This window comes from Zeus faber, assembly GCF_960531495.2.
Source record: "Zeus faber genome assembly, chromosome: 12".
Classification (NCBI taxonomy): domain Eukaryota; kingdom Metazoa; phylum Chordata; class Actinopteri; order Zeiformes; family Zeidae; genus Zeus; species Zeus faber.
The window spans coordinates 31,609,770-31,626,764 of NC_137196.1; the positions used below are offsets into that span (position 1 = coordinate 31,609,770).

General features: G+C 40.3%; 1 protein-coding gene across 1 annotated transcript; it reads right to left on the bottom strand.

Moving 5' to 3' along the window:
- Positions 1-4,748: 4,748 nt before the first annotated feature.
- LOC307237776 (uncharacterized protein) lies at positions 4,749-14,489 on the bottom strand (the record flags this gene model as incomplete). The annotated part of the gene is made up of 3 exons (XM_080010539.1): positions 4,749-6,555; positions 8,436-8,861; positions 14,402-14,489. The coding sequence occupies 3 exons, from the start codon at positions 14,487-14,489 to the stop codon at positions 5,276-5,278; spliced, it is 1,794 nt and encodes a 597-aa protein (XP_079866665.1). The 3' UTR covers positions 4,749-5,275.
- Between the last annotated feature and the right edge of the window lie 2,506 nt (positions 14,490-16,995).

The following is a 16,995-nucleotide window of genomic DNA, read 5'->3' on the forward strand; positions in this document are numbered from 1 at the left end:
CTTAAAGGAATCCCAGTGAAGGTAAGCTTGAATAAGTAGCTTTCTTGACATTAGTGATGATGGGAATGCGAGGACGATCAAATGGTGTGACAGGACTGTCCCAGCATGAAGTACTGACCGAGAGACCAATGCGTTTAGGTCTGACTTCTGCCAACAAAAGTCACATAAGAATTACATTGTGTAAAGTAGTGATCAGATTTTCAAGTTTAGTATTTATCACTTTTAGATTTTGCTTAATTAATGGATTGTGTAGATGGGATTATGTTCAGGCAACATTCGAGAAACGCATCCTCGGATAATTTTAAAACCCTGCATGAATTACACACTGTCGGCTATTTTGTAGCCTAATCGATATTCTATGGACATTATCTCCTACGTATTAGACACTGTGATGGTCCTCTGTTGTTACACTAGGGTGCATGCATTCATTTTTGTACTGAGACTCTAGTCGGCTATTCAACATAACTGTTTGGCAATCACAGAATTATTCCACGCACCACACTTTTACAATCGTGGACCCAGACCAAACAATGTTGTCATAATGTCTTTCACCCAAGTGTTTAAGTCTATGTGCCCAGGTCAAAGCAACCCTACCCGCCCCACTTGAAGGACCACTACACGACCAGGGGACTGGGTGGTGAAGCGCAACTTCCGTAGGAAAAGCTGGAACTCAACCAGATTCCTGGGACCGTTCCAGATCCTCCTCACCACCACGTCAGTTAAGGTGGCAGAACGATCGTGAATACACGCATCTCATTGCAAGAAAGTCCCCAACCTTCCAGAGAACCGGAAAAACAACAACGACGAAGAATCATCGGACAGGAACTGAAATCCTAACGGAGGAAAAGATTGGTCACGTCTGTGTAATCATCTTCCTCATTACATCGCCATCGTCGTGTTGATCACCCAACACTGGAACACAGTTCCACAGCGTGACTTACTGTAAATAACAGTCGCTCCCCCAACCAACTCTCACTTACACCAGATCCAGAAGAAGAGCCCCAAGTGAGAAATGAACGTTCTGTCACAAACGTAGTCCACCCATGGTTAAATGCTGACTCCACTAGATGATTGGGAACCACCTTATGATGATGACAGAGACGATGAGACATTGAGATGTTGAGATGTGAAGATGATTGTCTAATTATGTTTATCCACACTTTAATGAAGTACACTAAAGGGACTTGGAAAATAACTTTGCCGTTGATATTTTAATAGCCAGGACTTCTCTTCTGTGATGTAAGTGCTAGAGGTGAGTTAAGGTAAGTTTCATTTAGAAGGATTTAAATGTATATTTCATACAACAGACAGTTAATTATAACATATAATTATAGAACCCAGAATAGCGATTGTGGCGCTGTCCCTTTCGGCCGCCTGCGCGAAGACCTTGTGTCGATTACGCACATTTTAGTACTTTTAGTATTTTTAGAGCTTATAGAGCTTATTGTGCGTAATCACCGGGTGTCGTGACATTTCACTGTATGTACGTATGTATATGTATGTGACAAATAATCTCTTAAGCTTGAACTTATAGGATGTGTTGGTGGTTATGTTCACACAATGGATTTTGTTGTTGTTTTCGAGTTAGAATTGTAGACTGGCTTCACACAGGATTTTTTTCCCTCAGTACAACTTGGGTTTTTCCCAGTGTGTTGTCATAGTATAGTGTAGATAACCCTAAATGGTCTTTTACTCTTTTCTAGTCAAATGTGGTAAGAGTTTGGGCCAATTTGAGGTGGAGATGTTCTTCATTCTGTCTGGGATGTTTTTTTATCTTTTAAATTTGGTTATGAGTGTATATAGTTATATTTAGTATTACATGCGTGTTTTTCCAGTTGATTTCAATGAGATAGAATTCTTAGGATATCTCTGTAGTATAATCGTATTGTATTCAATTTATATGTCATTTTCTGATCCCTTTGCCTCAATTATGACATTTTATCATTAAATGCATGCATTTTTCTTTTGTATTGTTCCAGTAGGAACAAAAAGAGGGAGTGTGAGAGAAAAATGCAGATTATAAATTCTTTGGATAATGCTTCACATGTTTTATATAGTACAATAGTCTTTTTTGTATGTTACGTAGCTTTTAAAACACATTGCCTTGGGGAGTCTCTAAGAGTTTAAATGAAGAGACTATTCATTCTAACAACGCCTACTGTAGTTAGGGTTTACCAGATCATATTCAACCTGGTGTGGAGATAAGTATAACCCCCAGGGGGCTCGACAGAGCATTGTGGTTTGTTTTATGGCTTAGTTAGATTGTATCTGTGACAAGAGTTTGATTGTTAAATCACTATATGAGGGCAACACCCGGGGATATGATTGAGGGGGCATAGTCCAGTGACACACAAACTCTCATCAGTGTGAAACCCTCTTCAACAGAAGCAGAGGCAAACTAATGAAGAACACTGCTTTGAAGCAACTCTTAATCATTCTCTTTATTCTGCAGAATAAATATCTGTAATATTCTCAGTTTGTTTTCCTCTAGTGGGCAGATCAACCTCACTGACCACGCAGGGAGAATTTCTCCAACACACTGCAAATAGTAAACACAAAAGCCAACCACACAATGGGCCCTTGAACTCCGTCCTTTTCCTAACTATTCAAAACTTACTAAAACTAGTAAGAAATTAAGTCGCATAGCTGGACTACCTAGTATAAACAAAAAAAAAAAATAGAATAAAAAATGTGAAAGACACCCACACACAAACACCCACACTCACACATATATACATATAATTTATTTTATTAGTATTTTTATTTTTTTAAATCACATGAGACTGAGACATGAGTTGTCTTTATTTCCAAACCTGTGTCCCAATACACCACACAACCATCAGGAGGCATTATTTATTATTATTATCAATTTTACTTAGTTATACATTTATTTTCTTTTATTCTGACAACACCAGAAGTTCCTCACCTACCCTCAACGTTTTGCTACAGAGGGGTCAAGAGTAATCTATACCTAGATTACTACCTACCTATAGTTTAATAATTATGAATTCAGTAATGTCGACTTTATTATTGATTAAAAAAAATTAACAAACAAAAACCCCAATCTCTCTTGATTGATGCAAAATTGGCCACTTCATCCACGGTCCTCCAGACCGATATATCCACTGCCCTTCTTCACTGTCCTCCAAGAGAGAGGGGTGGATTTCTGAGCTTAACAAAGCTTATTCAACGATCCTCTATCAGGGGTCTCAAACTCGCGGCCCGCGGGACGATATTTTGTGGCCCCCTACTTGACATCAATGTTTAGTGTTAGTGCGGCCCGCGCGTTTTTCTCACACGCACCTTTTTGCCGAGTCGTTGCCCTGGGTGTTTTATATATTTTTTTATCACTTATGGGCTACCATAGCTCAGGCTCGTGACAGCTTCCGGTGGTGTTTGTTGACAAGTTAGCCAACGCGTTAGTCACTTGGTTGAAACGTGATTCCGGAGTGACACTAAGTGGAAGGAAAATATATCCTGTCACCCAATGCAAGGTACAGAGGACTTAGGAAGTGGGCGGACTCAACAAGAGTTATCAGTGACCTCATAAAGACAGCATAGTGTTGCAATAGGAAAGGGAAAAGAAGTTGTATTTCTTTTTGCAATACGTGAAACCCTTTCTTTGTGTAATACTTGATGCGGCCCAGCCTCACCCAGACTCTACCTCCAGCGGCCCCCAGGTAAGTTGAGTTTGAGACCCCGGCTAGATCGATGCAAACTTTAAGCTTACTCAAAGCTTTTTCCTACGATCATCCCTGATCGGTACAATATCTCAGTAGGTCGTCACCTATAATTTGTTGGGGATGTCGTTCTGTCTCTGGTGGATCTGCTGTCACATCCAGACTACTTCTACTTGGATGTCTTACAGTCGGGCCTTGACTGCCGTTAAGCACACAAACTGGACATGAAGAGGTCCAGCAGAGCCAAACAGAGAATCTCATCATTGTCGCCAAGTTGTTGGAGAAGTCTCACCGCGTGGTCTGTGAGGTTAATCTGCCGGCTACGGGAAAACAAACAGAGTTTTAAAGATATTTATTCTGCAGAATAAAGAGAAGGATACAGAGTACTTAAAAACAGTGATCTGATCAGTCCTCCCTTGCTTCTGTTGAAGGGGATTTTACACCGATGAAAGATTGTGTACCATTGGACAGCTACAGGACCCCCAATCATATCCCCAGGTGTTTCTCTCCAACAATGATTTAACAGTCAAACTCAGGTCACTGGTACAATCTTGCTGTGCTATAAAACAAACCACAATGCTCTGTCAAGCACTCTGGGGTTATCCTTATCTCCACACAAGGTTGAGTGAAGATGGAATGTGATCAAGTCTTTCCAATACAGTGTGGGATTATCTGAAATAGTCTCTTCGTGGGAGCTCTAAAGGACTCATTGAAACCCCAAGGCAATGTGTTTTAAAAGCTACGTAACATACTGAAAGGCTATTGTCCTATAAAAAAAAACATGTGAAACATCATTCAAAGAATTTATCATCTGCATTTTTCTCTCACAATTGACGCACATCTAGCAACCAAATCAAATCCATTGAGGGAATAAAAATAGAAGGTAATTACGATTTTTTTATTTTTTTTTTCCAGACAGAAAAAGTGGCTGAAAGGGGCCCAACGCACAAGTAAATGTTGGAGAAATTGTGGTACACAAATTGGAAGCAATATCCATAAATTAAGAACATTTCGAAAAGCGGTGTTTGAGACCCTTAAAGAAATATTACACCAAAACTTCTCAAAAGATCCAAAGGTGTCACGACTGGGAGTAATACCAGAAGGCAAAAAATATATTTAACAAATATTGCCAATAACAGCAATTAAATGCATCACAATTAGGTGGTTAAAACCTGACTCCAAGACATACGGACTGAGAAAATATGGAAAATGTGTTAGATTGAACAAATAACATTGAGACTTGAAAAAGATAAAGCCACGGCTTTATTAATACAGTGAGGCGATGAAACTTTCTACACATTCTGAATCATACATGTAGCTTTGTCTTCCAAATCATCTTATCTCTTTATGCGCACACACACAAACACCCTTTTTATTTAATTTTTTTTAATTTGTACCTTTGGTTTATTCTCACCATTACAATAAATACTTCAAGCTGAAGTGAAGTTCTTTTGTTTGTTATCTCCAAACCATATAGATACAGCTGAACATTTGAAAAAACAGGAGGTAAAATTGAGAATATGAAACTAAGTAAAAAAATAAATAAATTAAAAAAACCTGTGCATTTTATGGTTCCAATAAACCCTATTTTTGTTTTACTGTTGAAATTGATACAGCCGTTCTCCTGTGTGAGTACGCTGATGTTTCTTCAGAGATCCTGATTGACTGAATCCTTTCCCACACTGTTGACATTTGTACGGCCGTTCTCCTGTGTGAGTACGCTGATGTACCTTGAGTTTTTCTGATTGATTGAATCCTTTCCCACACAGCTGACATTTGTACGGCCGCTCTCCTGTGTGAATACGCTGATGTCTTTCGAAATCTCCCGATCGACTGAATCCTTTCCCACACAGCTGACATTTGAACGGCCGTTCTCCTGTGTGAATATGCTGATGTTCCTTGAGAAATCCTGATCTACTGAATCCTTTCCCACACTGTTGACATTTGTACGGTTTGTCTCCTGTGTGAATAACCAGATGTTCCTTGAGATTCCCTGATCGACTGAATCCTTTCCCACACTGTTGACATTTGTACGGCCGTTCTCCTGTGTGAGTACGCTGATGTACCTTGAGTTTTTCTGATTCCCTGAATCCTTTCCCACACTGTTGACATTTGTACGGCCGTTCTCCTGTGTGAATACGTTGGTGTCTTTCAAGATTCCCTGATCTACTGAAGCCTTTCCCACATTGTTGACACTGATATGGCCGTTCTCCTGTGTGAGTACGCTGATGTTTCTTCAGAGATCCTGATTGACTGAATTCTTTCCCACACTGTTGACATTTGTACGGCCGTTCTCCTGTGTGAATACGCTGATGTACCTTGAGTTTTTCTGATAGATTGAATCCTTTCCCACACAGCTGACATTTGTACGGCCGTTCACCTGTGTGAATACACTGATGTGTCTTGAGATTTACCGAATGTCTGAATCCTTTCCCACACAACTGACATTTGTACGGCTTGTCCCCCGTGTGAATACGCTGATGCACCTTGAGATTACCTGACTGTCTGAATCCTTTCCCACATTGTTGACATTTGTACGGCTTGTCTCCTGTGTGAATAACCTGATGTTCCTTGAGATGTTCCGATCGATTGAATCCTTTCCCACACAGCTGACATTTGAACGGCCGTTCTCCTGTGTGAATACGCTGATGTGTCTTGAGATTCCCCGATTGTCTGAACCCTTTCCCACACAGCTGACATTTGTACGGCTTGTCTCCTGTGTGAATACGCTGATGTGTCTTAAGGTTTCCTGACTGTTTGAATCCTTTCCCACACTGTTGACAGTGGTACAGTCCTTCGTATCCTGTGTGGATCCGTTCATGGATTTTGAGTTCAGTTAATGAAAAGTCTGTCTCGTCCAACTGGGATTTCACTCCTGGAAGAAAGAAAGAAAAAAACAGAAAGAAAGGGAGAGAAAGAAAAAAAATATGGAATACAAAGAACATTTCAGAGAGGGTATGAATGATTTAGGATGTTAAGTAAAAAATCCTGTAAAGCACTGTACCTTGAGAAAATAGTCAAAAGATGAAGTAAACATATGGCATCAAATTTGTCTCAAAACTTGCAATCAGAAAATCCTCCACGAGCGCATTTCTGCTCCCTGTGCACAAATGCAGTCCTGGGAGCATGGAGCAATGACAAGCGCAAGCTCGACCCTCCCCACACACTCGCAATTGCTCCATGCCCTCTAAATTGTTCAACACTCACTCACTGTCAAGTTGACTTTTGAGACTTTGGGGGCGGTGACAGAACAGAGAGTGGCTGATGTCTCGGGTCTATGAATACTATAGAACGTATCAGAAGAAGTCAAAATGCATAATTATTGCATATGTCCGCAGTAAATGTTATTATATGTTATTTGTTTTATTTAACAAAAAAAATAAAGTCAAGAAACAAATCGATCAAGACAAAAGACAAAATAAATGTAAGAAACCTTTGTAAAGCTCTCAAAAAGGAGATCCCTTTCTAACTCCACATTGACTGTGATTTCATTGTATAGTGGAATAGTTTTTGTTATATATGAATAGTATTTTATACTCAATTGCTTCCCAGATACAACATTGTGATATTTGGAGGAGTGGGTGGTTTCTCCAGAAAGGTAACTGGCTGCTTATATATTTTAGTAATTCCACATGCTGTGCACTGGCTATATATCTTAATTCATGATGAATCAAACTTCCAAGTGTGTTAACAGACTAAACAATGTTTACCAAGTCACTGCTCTATGCTGGTATAGCCAGTGCACAGCATATGGAATTACTAAAATATAAAAAGGTTTCTTGCTTTTCTTTTCTGGTTTGAAAAATAGTTTTCTCAACATTTTTATTTTTAAAAACAAACAGAAAAAAAACCATCCAATAAAATTGACTGTGGACATATACAATCACTGTGCATTTTAACTACATCTTCTGATACCTTCTATAGTATTCAAAGGGACCATTCAAAGAAGCAGGGACATCAGCCACCATCTATTCCGCCGCCACCAAAGCCAACTTGACACCAGCGAGTGTTGAGCACTTGTCACCGTGACGTCCGGGCAGGCGGCGCAGAAACGTGCTCGCGGAAGATTGTTTTCTGCTGGCGGCTACTGTACTGTGCGTTGGCGAGTATTGAAATTGTCAGGATTCTGCCCTGCCTTGATCCCCTGTCTGTCTGCCTTTAGGTCCCTGTCTGTCTGTCACTGGCTCCCCCTGTCTGCTCGAAGTCTATCTGTCTCCGTCTCCCTCTAGCCCTCTCTAGTTCCCTCTGTCTGTCTGGTCTCACATCCCTGTCACTGCACACCTGTGCCCAGTCACTCATCTCACCATTTGTCTTCATCGTCCTCGTCACTCCTTTTGTATTTAACCTGCTCCCGTTCACTCCGTCCTGGTCCCATCGTCGCTCGTGTTCAGCTTGTGTTCCTGCCTGTTTCCCTGGGTGTGTGCCTCCAACTCTCGGTCCTGATTCCCTGCCTGTTCCTTCTGTTGCCTATTCCTGATTCCCTGTCTGTCTGCACATCTGCACAATGTGTGTCCTGCTTTTGGGTTCACTTGACCGGATCCCTAACAGAGAAAAATTTGGTGCCGTACGAAAACCTTTTATTGAACCAAGCTACGAATATCAATAATGTCTGTGGTGATTATATAATTATGTTTTATTATTATTTAATTCTGCAATATTGAGGATGTCATAACCTGCCAAAATCTATCCAGTCAACCAGCGATGGTGAGATGATTAAACAGCACAAATTGTTTGGAGAAAACAACAAGACATTACCTGACTGATGTTCTCTGGTCTCCATCCAATCTTCATCACTATCTTCAGTTTCAGAAGAGTCTGGAGAGAGGAGCTTCTCATCACAAGTTGGTTCTGAATCAGGAGCTGGATCTAAGCTCCCAGCTGCTTCTGATATTCCACAGTCCTCTCCACCAGTTTCTGGTTTCATCTGTTCAGTTGAGGTGCTGGCTACAGGTTCTGCCTCTGTGTTCTCCTCAGTTTGGCTTTGATCAACCTGGGACCACTGAGCACGCTCTTCATCACTTTCACTCTTCACACAGACAGGAAGGAATGGGAACTCGGTCCAGAGGTCCTCCTCTTCCTCTTTAATGTGTGGAGGCTCTGGCTCCACCTTGACCAGACTGGGGCTCCACTCCTGCTGCTCAGAGGGAAGCTCCTCTTTACAGACAGAGAGCTGCTGGAGGTCTGGAGGCAACACTGAAATACAGACACACAGTCAGTGAAGAAAACTAGGATAGTGTGTCCAAGCTGAGGTCAGAGGGCTCTTTCATAGTCACACATTCAGCGCCACCAAAGCCTCAACAAACATCATGACACAATGCTTTTCCTCAAAACACTTATGTAGTGGAAGCTAAAGTGTGTTTTCCAGATCTTGGTAAAGTTACACAATGGTCAAAGTATCACGGCTTAAAGTTTTGATGTACAAATACACAACACATTACAACAGCTAGATTCTAGATCTAGATTCACCATTTTCAACACTTCTCATATCAAGGATCCTCAATTTAATACGTATTAAGTCACAAACTATTTGATACGATTGTGTCTGTGGGACCCCAGTCTGAGAAGGTTTTATTGTTAGATATGATTGAGTCCAAACTTCTAAACCTGCCTATACTACAGTGAGAGAGATAACAGTGAAACTATGAGCCAAACAGTCATTAGTGCACATGCTCTAATGGTTGTATGGTCTTGTTAAAAGAATGATGGTGAAGTTTAACTATTAATGGTTTTGCTGAGGACTCCCTGTTACGTCTTGAGGGCCCTTGAGTGATAGATGTATGTAATAAAGTAGAGTGTCTTCATACAGACAGACAGATAGATAGATGTAATAAAGTAGAGTGTCTTCATACAGACAGACAGACAGATGTATGTAATAAAGTAGAGTGTCTTCATACAGACAGACAGACAGATGTATGTAATAAAGTAGAGTGTCTTCATACAGACAGACAGATAGATGTATGTAATAAAGTAGAGTGTCTTCATACAGACAGACAGATAGATGTATGTAATAAAGTAGAGTGTCTTCATACAGACAGACAGATAGATGTATGTAATAAAGTAGAGTGTCTTCATACAGACAGACAGACAGATGTATGTAATAAAGTAGTATCTCTTCATACAGACAGACAGACAGATAGATGTATGTAATAAAGTAGTGTCTCTTCATACAGACAGACAGACAGATAGATGTATGTCATAAAGTAGTGTCTCTTCATACAGACAGACAGACAGATAGATGTATGTAATAAAGTAGTGTCTCTTCAGACAGACAGACAGACAGATAGATGTATGTAATAAAGTAGTGTCTCTTCAGACAGACAGACAGACAGATAGATGTATGTAATAAAGTAGTGTCTCTTCATACAGACACAGACAGATGTATGTAATAAAGTATAGTGTCTTCATACAGACAGACAGACAGATGTATATAATAAAGTAGAGTGTCTTCATACAGACAGACAGACAGATGTATGTAATAAAGTAGTGTCTCTTCATACAGACAGACAGACAGACAGATAGATGTATGTCATAAAGTAGTGTCTCTTCATACAGACAGACAGACAGATAGATGTATGTAATAAAGTAGTGTCTCTTCATACAGACAGACAGACAGATAGATGTATGTCATAAAGTAGTGTCTCTTCATACAGACAGACAGACAGACAGATAGATGTATGTCATAAAGTAGTGTCTCTTCATACAGACAGACAGACAGATAGATGTATGTCATAAAGTAGTGTCTCTTCATACAGACAGACAGACAGATAGATGTATGTAATAAAGTAGTGTCTCTTCATACAGACAGACAGACAGATAGATGTATGTCATAAAGTAGTGTCTCTTCATACAGACAGACAGACAGATAGATGTATGTCATAAAGTAGTGTCTCTTCATACAGACAGACAGACAGATAGATGTATGTCATAAAGTAGTGTCTCTTCATACAGACAGACAGACAGATAGATGTATGTCATAAAGTAGTGTCTCTTCATACAGACAGACAGACAGATAGATGTATGTCATAAAGTAGTGTCTCTTCATACAGACAGACAGACAGATAGATGTATGTCATAAAGTAGTGTCTCTTCATACAGACAGACAGACAGATAGATGTATGTCATAAAGTAGTGTCTCTTCATACAGACAGACAGACAGATAGATGTATGTCATAAAGTAGTGTCTCTTCATACAGACAGACAGACAGATAGATGTATGTCATAAAGTAGTGTCTCTTCATACAGACAGACAGACAGATAGATGTATGTCATAAAGTAGTGTCTCTTCATACAGACAGACAGACAGATAGATGTATGTCATAAAGTAGTGTCTCTTCATACAGACAGACAGACAGATAGATGTATGTCATAAAGTAGTGTCTCTTCATACAGACAGACAGACAGATAGATGTATGTCATAAAGTAGTGTCTCTTCATACAGACAGACAGACAGATAGATGTATGTCATAAAGTAGTGTCTCTTCATACAGACAGACAGACAGATAGATGTATGTCATAAAGTAGTGTCTCTTCATACAGACAGACAGATAGATGTATGTCATAAAGTAGTGTCTCTTCATACAGACAGACAGACAGATAGATGTATGTAATAAAGTAGTGTCTCTTCATACAGACAGACAGACAGATAGATGTATGTCATAAAGTAGTCTCTTCATACAGACAGACAGACAGATAGATGTATGTCATAAAGTAGTGTCTCTTCATACAGACAGACAGACAGATAGATGTATGTCATAAAGTAGTGTCTCTTCATACAGACAGACAGACAGATAGATGTATGTAATAAAGTAGTGTCTCTTCATACAGACAGACAGACAGATAGATGTATGTAATAAAGTAGTGTCTCTTCATACAGACAGACAGACAGATAGATGTATGTCATAAAGTAGTGTCTCTTCATACAGACAGACAGACAGATAGATGTATGTCATAAAGTAGTGTCTCTTCATACAGACAGACAGACAGATAGATGTATGTCATAAAGTAGTGTCTCTTCATACAGACAGACAGACAGATAGATGTATGTCATAAAGTAGTGTCTCTTCATACAGACAGACAGACAGATAGATGTATGTCATAAAGTAGTGTCTCTTCATACAGACAGACAGACAGACAGATGTATGTCATAAAGTAGTGTCTCTTCATACAGACAGACAGACAGATAGATGTATGTCATAAAGTAGTGTCTCTTCATACAGACAGACAGACAGATAGATGTATGTCATAAAGTAGTGTCTCTTCATACAGACAGACAGACAGATAGATGTATGTCATAAAGTAGTGTCTCTTCATACAGACAGACAGACAGATAGATGTATGTCATAAAGTAGTGTCTCTTCATACAGACAGACAGACAGATAGATGTATGTAATAAAGTAGTGTCTCTTCATATAGACAGACAGACAGATAGATGTATGTCATAAAGTAGTGTCTCTTCATACAGACAGACAGACAGATAGATGTATGTAATAAAGTAGTGTCTCTTCATACAGACAGACAGACAGATAGATGTATGTCATAAAGTAGTGTCTCTTCATACAGACAGACAGACAGATAGATGTATGTAATAAAGTAGTGTCTCTTCATACAGACAGACAGACAGATAGATGTATGTCATAAAGTAGTGTCTCTTCATACAGACAGACAGACAGACAGATAGATGTATGTCATAAAGTAGTGTCTCTTCATACAGACAGACAGACAGATAGATGTATGTCATAAAGTAGTGTCTCTTCATACAGACAGACAGACAGATAGATGTATGTCATAAAGTAGTGTCTCTTCATACAGACAGACAGACAGATAGATGTATGTAATAAAGTAGTGTCTCTTCATACAGACCTGCTCTGTGTAGCTTGACTTCAGGTGTCAGTATTAAATACAGTAGTTTGTTCAGCCTGCAGAGCTCCTGGTTCGAGCGCCCCAGTCTGTTCTCACAATCCACCACAGATTCTTCTAAATGTCTGACAATGTCTTTGTCTGCTGCTGCCAGTTTCTCGCTCAATAAAACTCTCACTTCTTTAGCTACTTTTACCTTTTCACAGACTAATAAAACCTCTTCAACCGCAGCAACCATTCGCTCTTGGACAGAAACAGTGAGAAGCGGGAGCTGCTCGGCCATTGTTTCTTCTTCTTCTTCTTCTTCTTGCTTTTAACGGTGGTTGTCAACCAGTGTATTGGCTGTGTTACCTCCACCCTCTGGTCTGGAGTGTGAGCTGCACTTTTAAACCTCAAACTCTCATCAAACGTGTTGTTTTGATGAATTCCACAATGATCCTGTGGCTTTTCTCTCTGGACTTGGAGCTGCTTTTAAAATATGACTGATGCTCAATTCTACTGCATGACTTCCTGGGCTGGAAAGGTTTTTCTATTATTTTTATTCATTTATTCACAAATTGAAATTTCAAACAGTAAAGAAATCCTTACCATTATAAACTTTGATGAACAGACATTAAGCATATTCACAGACAAAACCAAACTGGTTTTAAAAAAACAATTAATTAAGCAGAATAAAACATAAAATAACCGTTAAACAAATAAATCATAAATAATAAATTGACTTTGTGATTGTTCGTTTTTATGACTTTTTAAGATTCCATTCATTTCAGTGATTTAACACAGAGTTGAGTTTTATTATAGTAACATGTGAATAGGGGCGGAGTCTTTATAAATGTAGCTTTATGAATGAAGACTTTGGCTTAAAATAGTAAACCACTGACCATTAGCTGCAATGTTCTGTCTTGTAATAAAATACCAAAAATAAGACGATATGACCTGTAACGGACATCGCTGCGGTTTCGCTGCTTAAACTTTCTATGAATTGTTTTCCAAAACAACTAAGACATAGATATGCTGCGTAGTTCCAACATCACCTTGACACAAAACACGTTCACTGCTCCCAAAACCAAACGTCGACCTTCAAAATCCACTGGATGGATGGAAATCCTTCATGACTTTGTTGTGAGTTTCTTTTGTTTTGGGTGGAAGTGGCGCTGTGAAGAACTTCCTTCTCACTTTACATTCTGTTGGTTGGTCAAAAATATTCTAAATATTGTTTCTTCAAGACTGAGCAGGACGGAAAGGGTTTGTTCAAGTTCAAGAGGTTATTAGTCACATACATGTACATACGGTCATACATTCATGGAGTGAAATGTCATGACACCCGGTGATTACGCACAATAAGCTCTAAAAATACAAAACATACTTAAATAGACCTTGTGAATGAGTGAGAATGAAGACAGGGAATTCCATTTGTAAAGGGTGTGGGAGGTGGGACTGGACTCGGGTACAACCACAGAGGAATGTATCGATCAGAGAGAGCAGTTCTTTCAGGTTGCAGTCAAGGTCATATTTACAAGGTAACACATCCCCATGTGCATGTGCAGGTCCATTACACACCAAACATCCTGTCCCTCCACTTCCTATTAAAAATTGACTTTCTTTTGTCAAGTGTATGTCTGTTGTTCCATAAAGGTGTATTATGGGCTGTGAAGTTGTGATTGTCCTATAATTTCCAAAAAAGTCAAATCTGTCTGCGATGTTGAGAAAGCTTAAGAGGCAGTTTGGTGACGTTGTAATCACATTGTAGGATCAATCCTCTCGCAGCCATCTTGTCAAATACAGTTTGAGGAAATATGCGCCGGACACTGCAGAGGATGGAACACATGGTTTCAGCCAGTTCAGTTTGAAACTTCCATTTATACCTTCAAGGTCCACTGCCCTCAGTCCACCTTCACAGAGCTGTTGGACAGTGACAGCTGTTTTCTCATCCGGTGAGTTCCATTCTTCCATATTCGACTGAAGTTGAGTTGCTTTCTCGACTTAAAGTGTGAACTCATGAAGATGCAGGGTGAACACCTCCAGAGATTCTATTTTGGTGACACGTTCAAAATGAAATAAATCCATTTCTCTGCAGCCAAACATTGCCTTTTACCTTTACATTCATCTTTGTTTGTCAAATGAAGCACTTCACATTCCTTCTGATCTCTTGTTATATCAAAACCAAGGTATTTGACCACACTTCCAACAGGTATATCATAGATGACGTGCTGCGTGTGTTCATGAATCGACAGCACTTCACATGTTTGGATATTGAGGATTGGTCCAGAGGCCTTTGTGAAGAGGTCTGTGTTCTACCCGGCAACAGGAATCTGGTGTTGAGCCTTGAGCAGCAGCGTTGTGTCGTCCACAAACGGACATATCACCAGTTCTGTTCTAAATACGTTGTTTTTCAAGTTCTCACAGTTCTTCATCACAACAACCAACATTTCTGATGTTAAAATGAATAGTCCTGGACTGGCTGGACAACACTGCCAAATTCCTTTCTGTACTTCGAAACGAGGCGAGGTACCATGAAGCTTCTCTCTGTGTGATAGTCAATGCGTTCCATCAAAGCACAATTCACAGTTTCTGCCTTTCCACAGAAGCCTTTTCCATGCTGACCAAGCAACCAATCCAAGACCCATAACTCCTAACCTCTGTTTGCATTCCTAACGTACTGAAAAATGTGCGGCAGCTTTCTCTCTTTGCTTCCTTTATAACCCTCCTGGCCTTTGCCCTGAGTTTTCTATATGCGGTTGCATGGCTTTCCAATGGACTGTTCCTCATCCACCTGTGTGCTTTATTTGGACCTTGTACAGTGAGATGACACGCATCCTTCCACCACGGTACAGGCTGACGTTCCTTTGGACCTTGTGTTTTTGGTATGAACTCATCTGCAGCCAATGTGAACATTTCACAAAGTGCTCTGTTCCACCTGTCCTCACTACTTACATTTCCGGCCTCTGCCCGAGTCTTCTCTTTAAATTCTTCCCACCATCATTTTCAATGACCCCAGTGCAACCAACATTACATTGGTTTAATACTCTAGACTCGATAGTCAATACATTTTATTGGAAATACAAGAAACCGACAATTAAGTCTGTGGAGGCCTAGCAGGCCCAAACTTCAGATACTACTATTTAGCGAACCATCTTCACTTTACAACTCAATGGTTACAACCGGAGCAACAACTGTGCCATGGATGGAGAGACATTGAACAAACAGAATATCAGGAGATATCAATATCTGATCTCCCTTTCCTTACTCAATCAATAAGGAAAGATTATTGCTTTACAAACCCATTCATCACAACAACTCTGTCAGCCTGGTGGACATTCCTCAAACTCAGTGGTCACACTATCTGCAAACAAATTCACGCCACTATTGCAAAACCCAGATCTTCTGGATAAAAACAGACCACTCATCTTCAGGTCTTGACAAGGAATGACTCATGTGGAAAACATTTTTGAAAACAATTCACTTACATCCTTCCCAACCTCAACCCAAAGGTATAATGTTGTAGCTTGAATGTTATTCTCCCTTGTAAGTCGCTTTGGATAAAAGCGTCTGCTAAATGACTAAATGTAATGTTATGTAATAATATCGTGGCCACAGCTTCCTTCAATTCTTCCAACTACAGCAGTCTCTAGAAGTTCAAATCAAATAGATGAACAACATCCGACAACCACCTCCAATGGCTGAACATCTTACTAATATCTGTCACTTTAAAAGAAAAACTTTTTCCAGTATATGCAAACTTTTATTTAAAACAGTGACACTTTATCTTTACCTACCATGGAATGGGAAAGAGACCTTGCTGTTGCGGCACAGGAGGCCGGGGAGAAACCACGCAGAGCCCACCCCAGACTCAACCAGGCCCTAGCACGCTCACCTCCCGTACCTAGTGGAACCCAACCTACAGAGACCAGCCATGGGCACAGAGCAGCCTGCCACGCGCCTCCGCCATGACGGGCAGCTCCGTGGCCCCATCAGGCCCCTGGTCAGCCCCCAGCCTCCGAGCATGCGGACCGCAGAACAGACGCCGGCAGACTCCCACAGCGACGAGCGCCCTGCACACCAAGAGCGCCAGAGGGCTGGTACCCCGGCAACCCGGTGTGACGACAGCAGTCCGCCCCCCACCGAAGGAGGCCACATCTCTGGTGGTTTTAAGGGAACAGTGAGAGCAAACGTCTTTATCCACAAAAAACATTTTGAACATTTTGAGTTGGTGATTTGAGCTCTGTGCAAGATCTTATATTGGATGAGTTGCATTTTGGAGTTGTGGGCAAAATCAACTTCTATCAGAGAACCTGCTGGAAAACCAAGGTATACGATGACAACCAATGACAGATCCTCCATCATACTGAATGGACAACCACGTACAATCTTATCGACAGCGATCATATACAGTGGCGGCATTTGTTAAACTCAATATGTTTTGTTGTGTTTTTTCACCTTTTTTATCTGGACATCATTG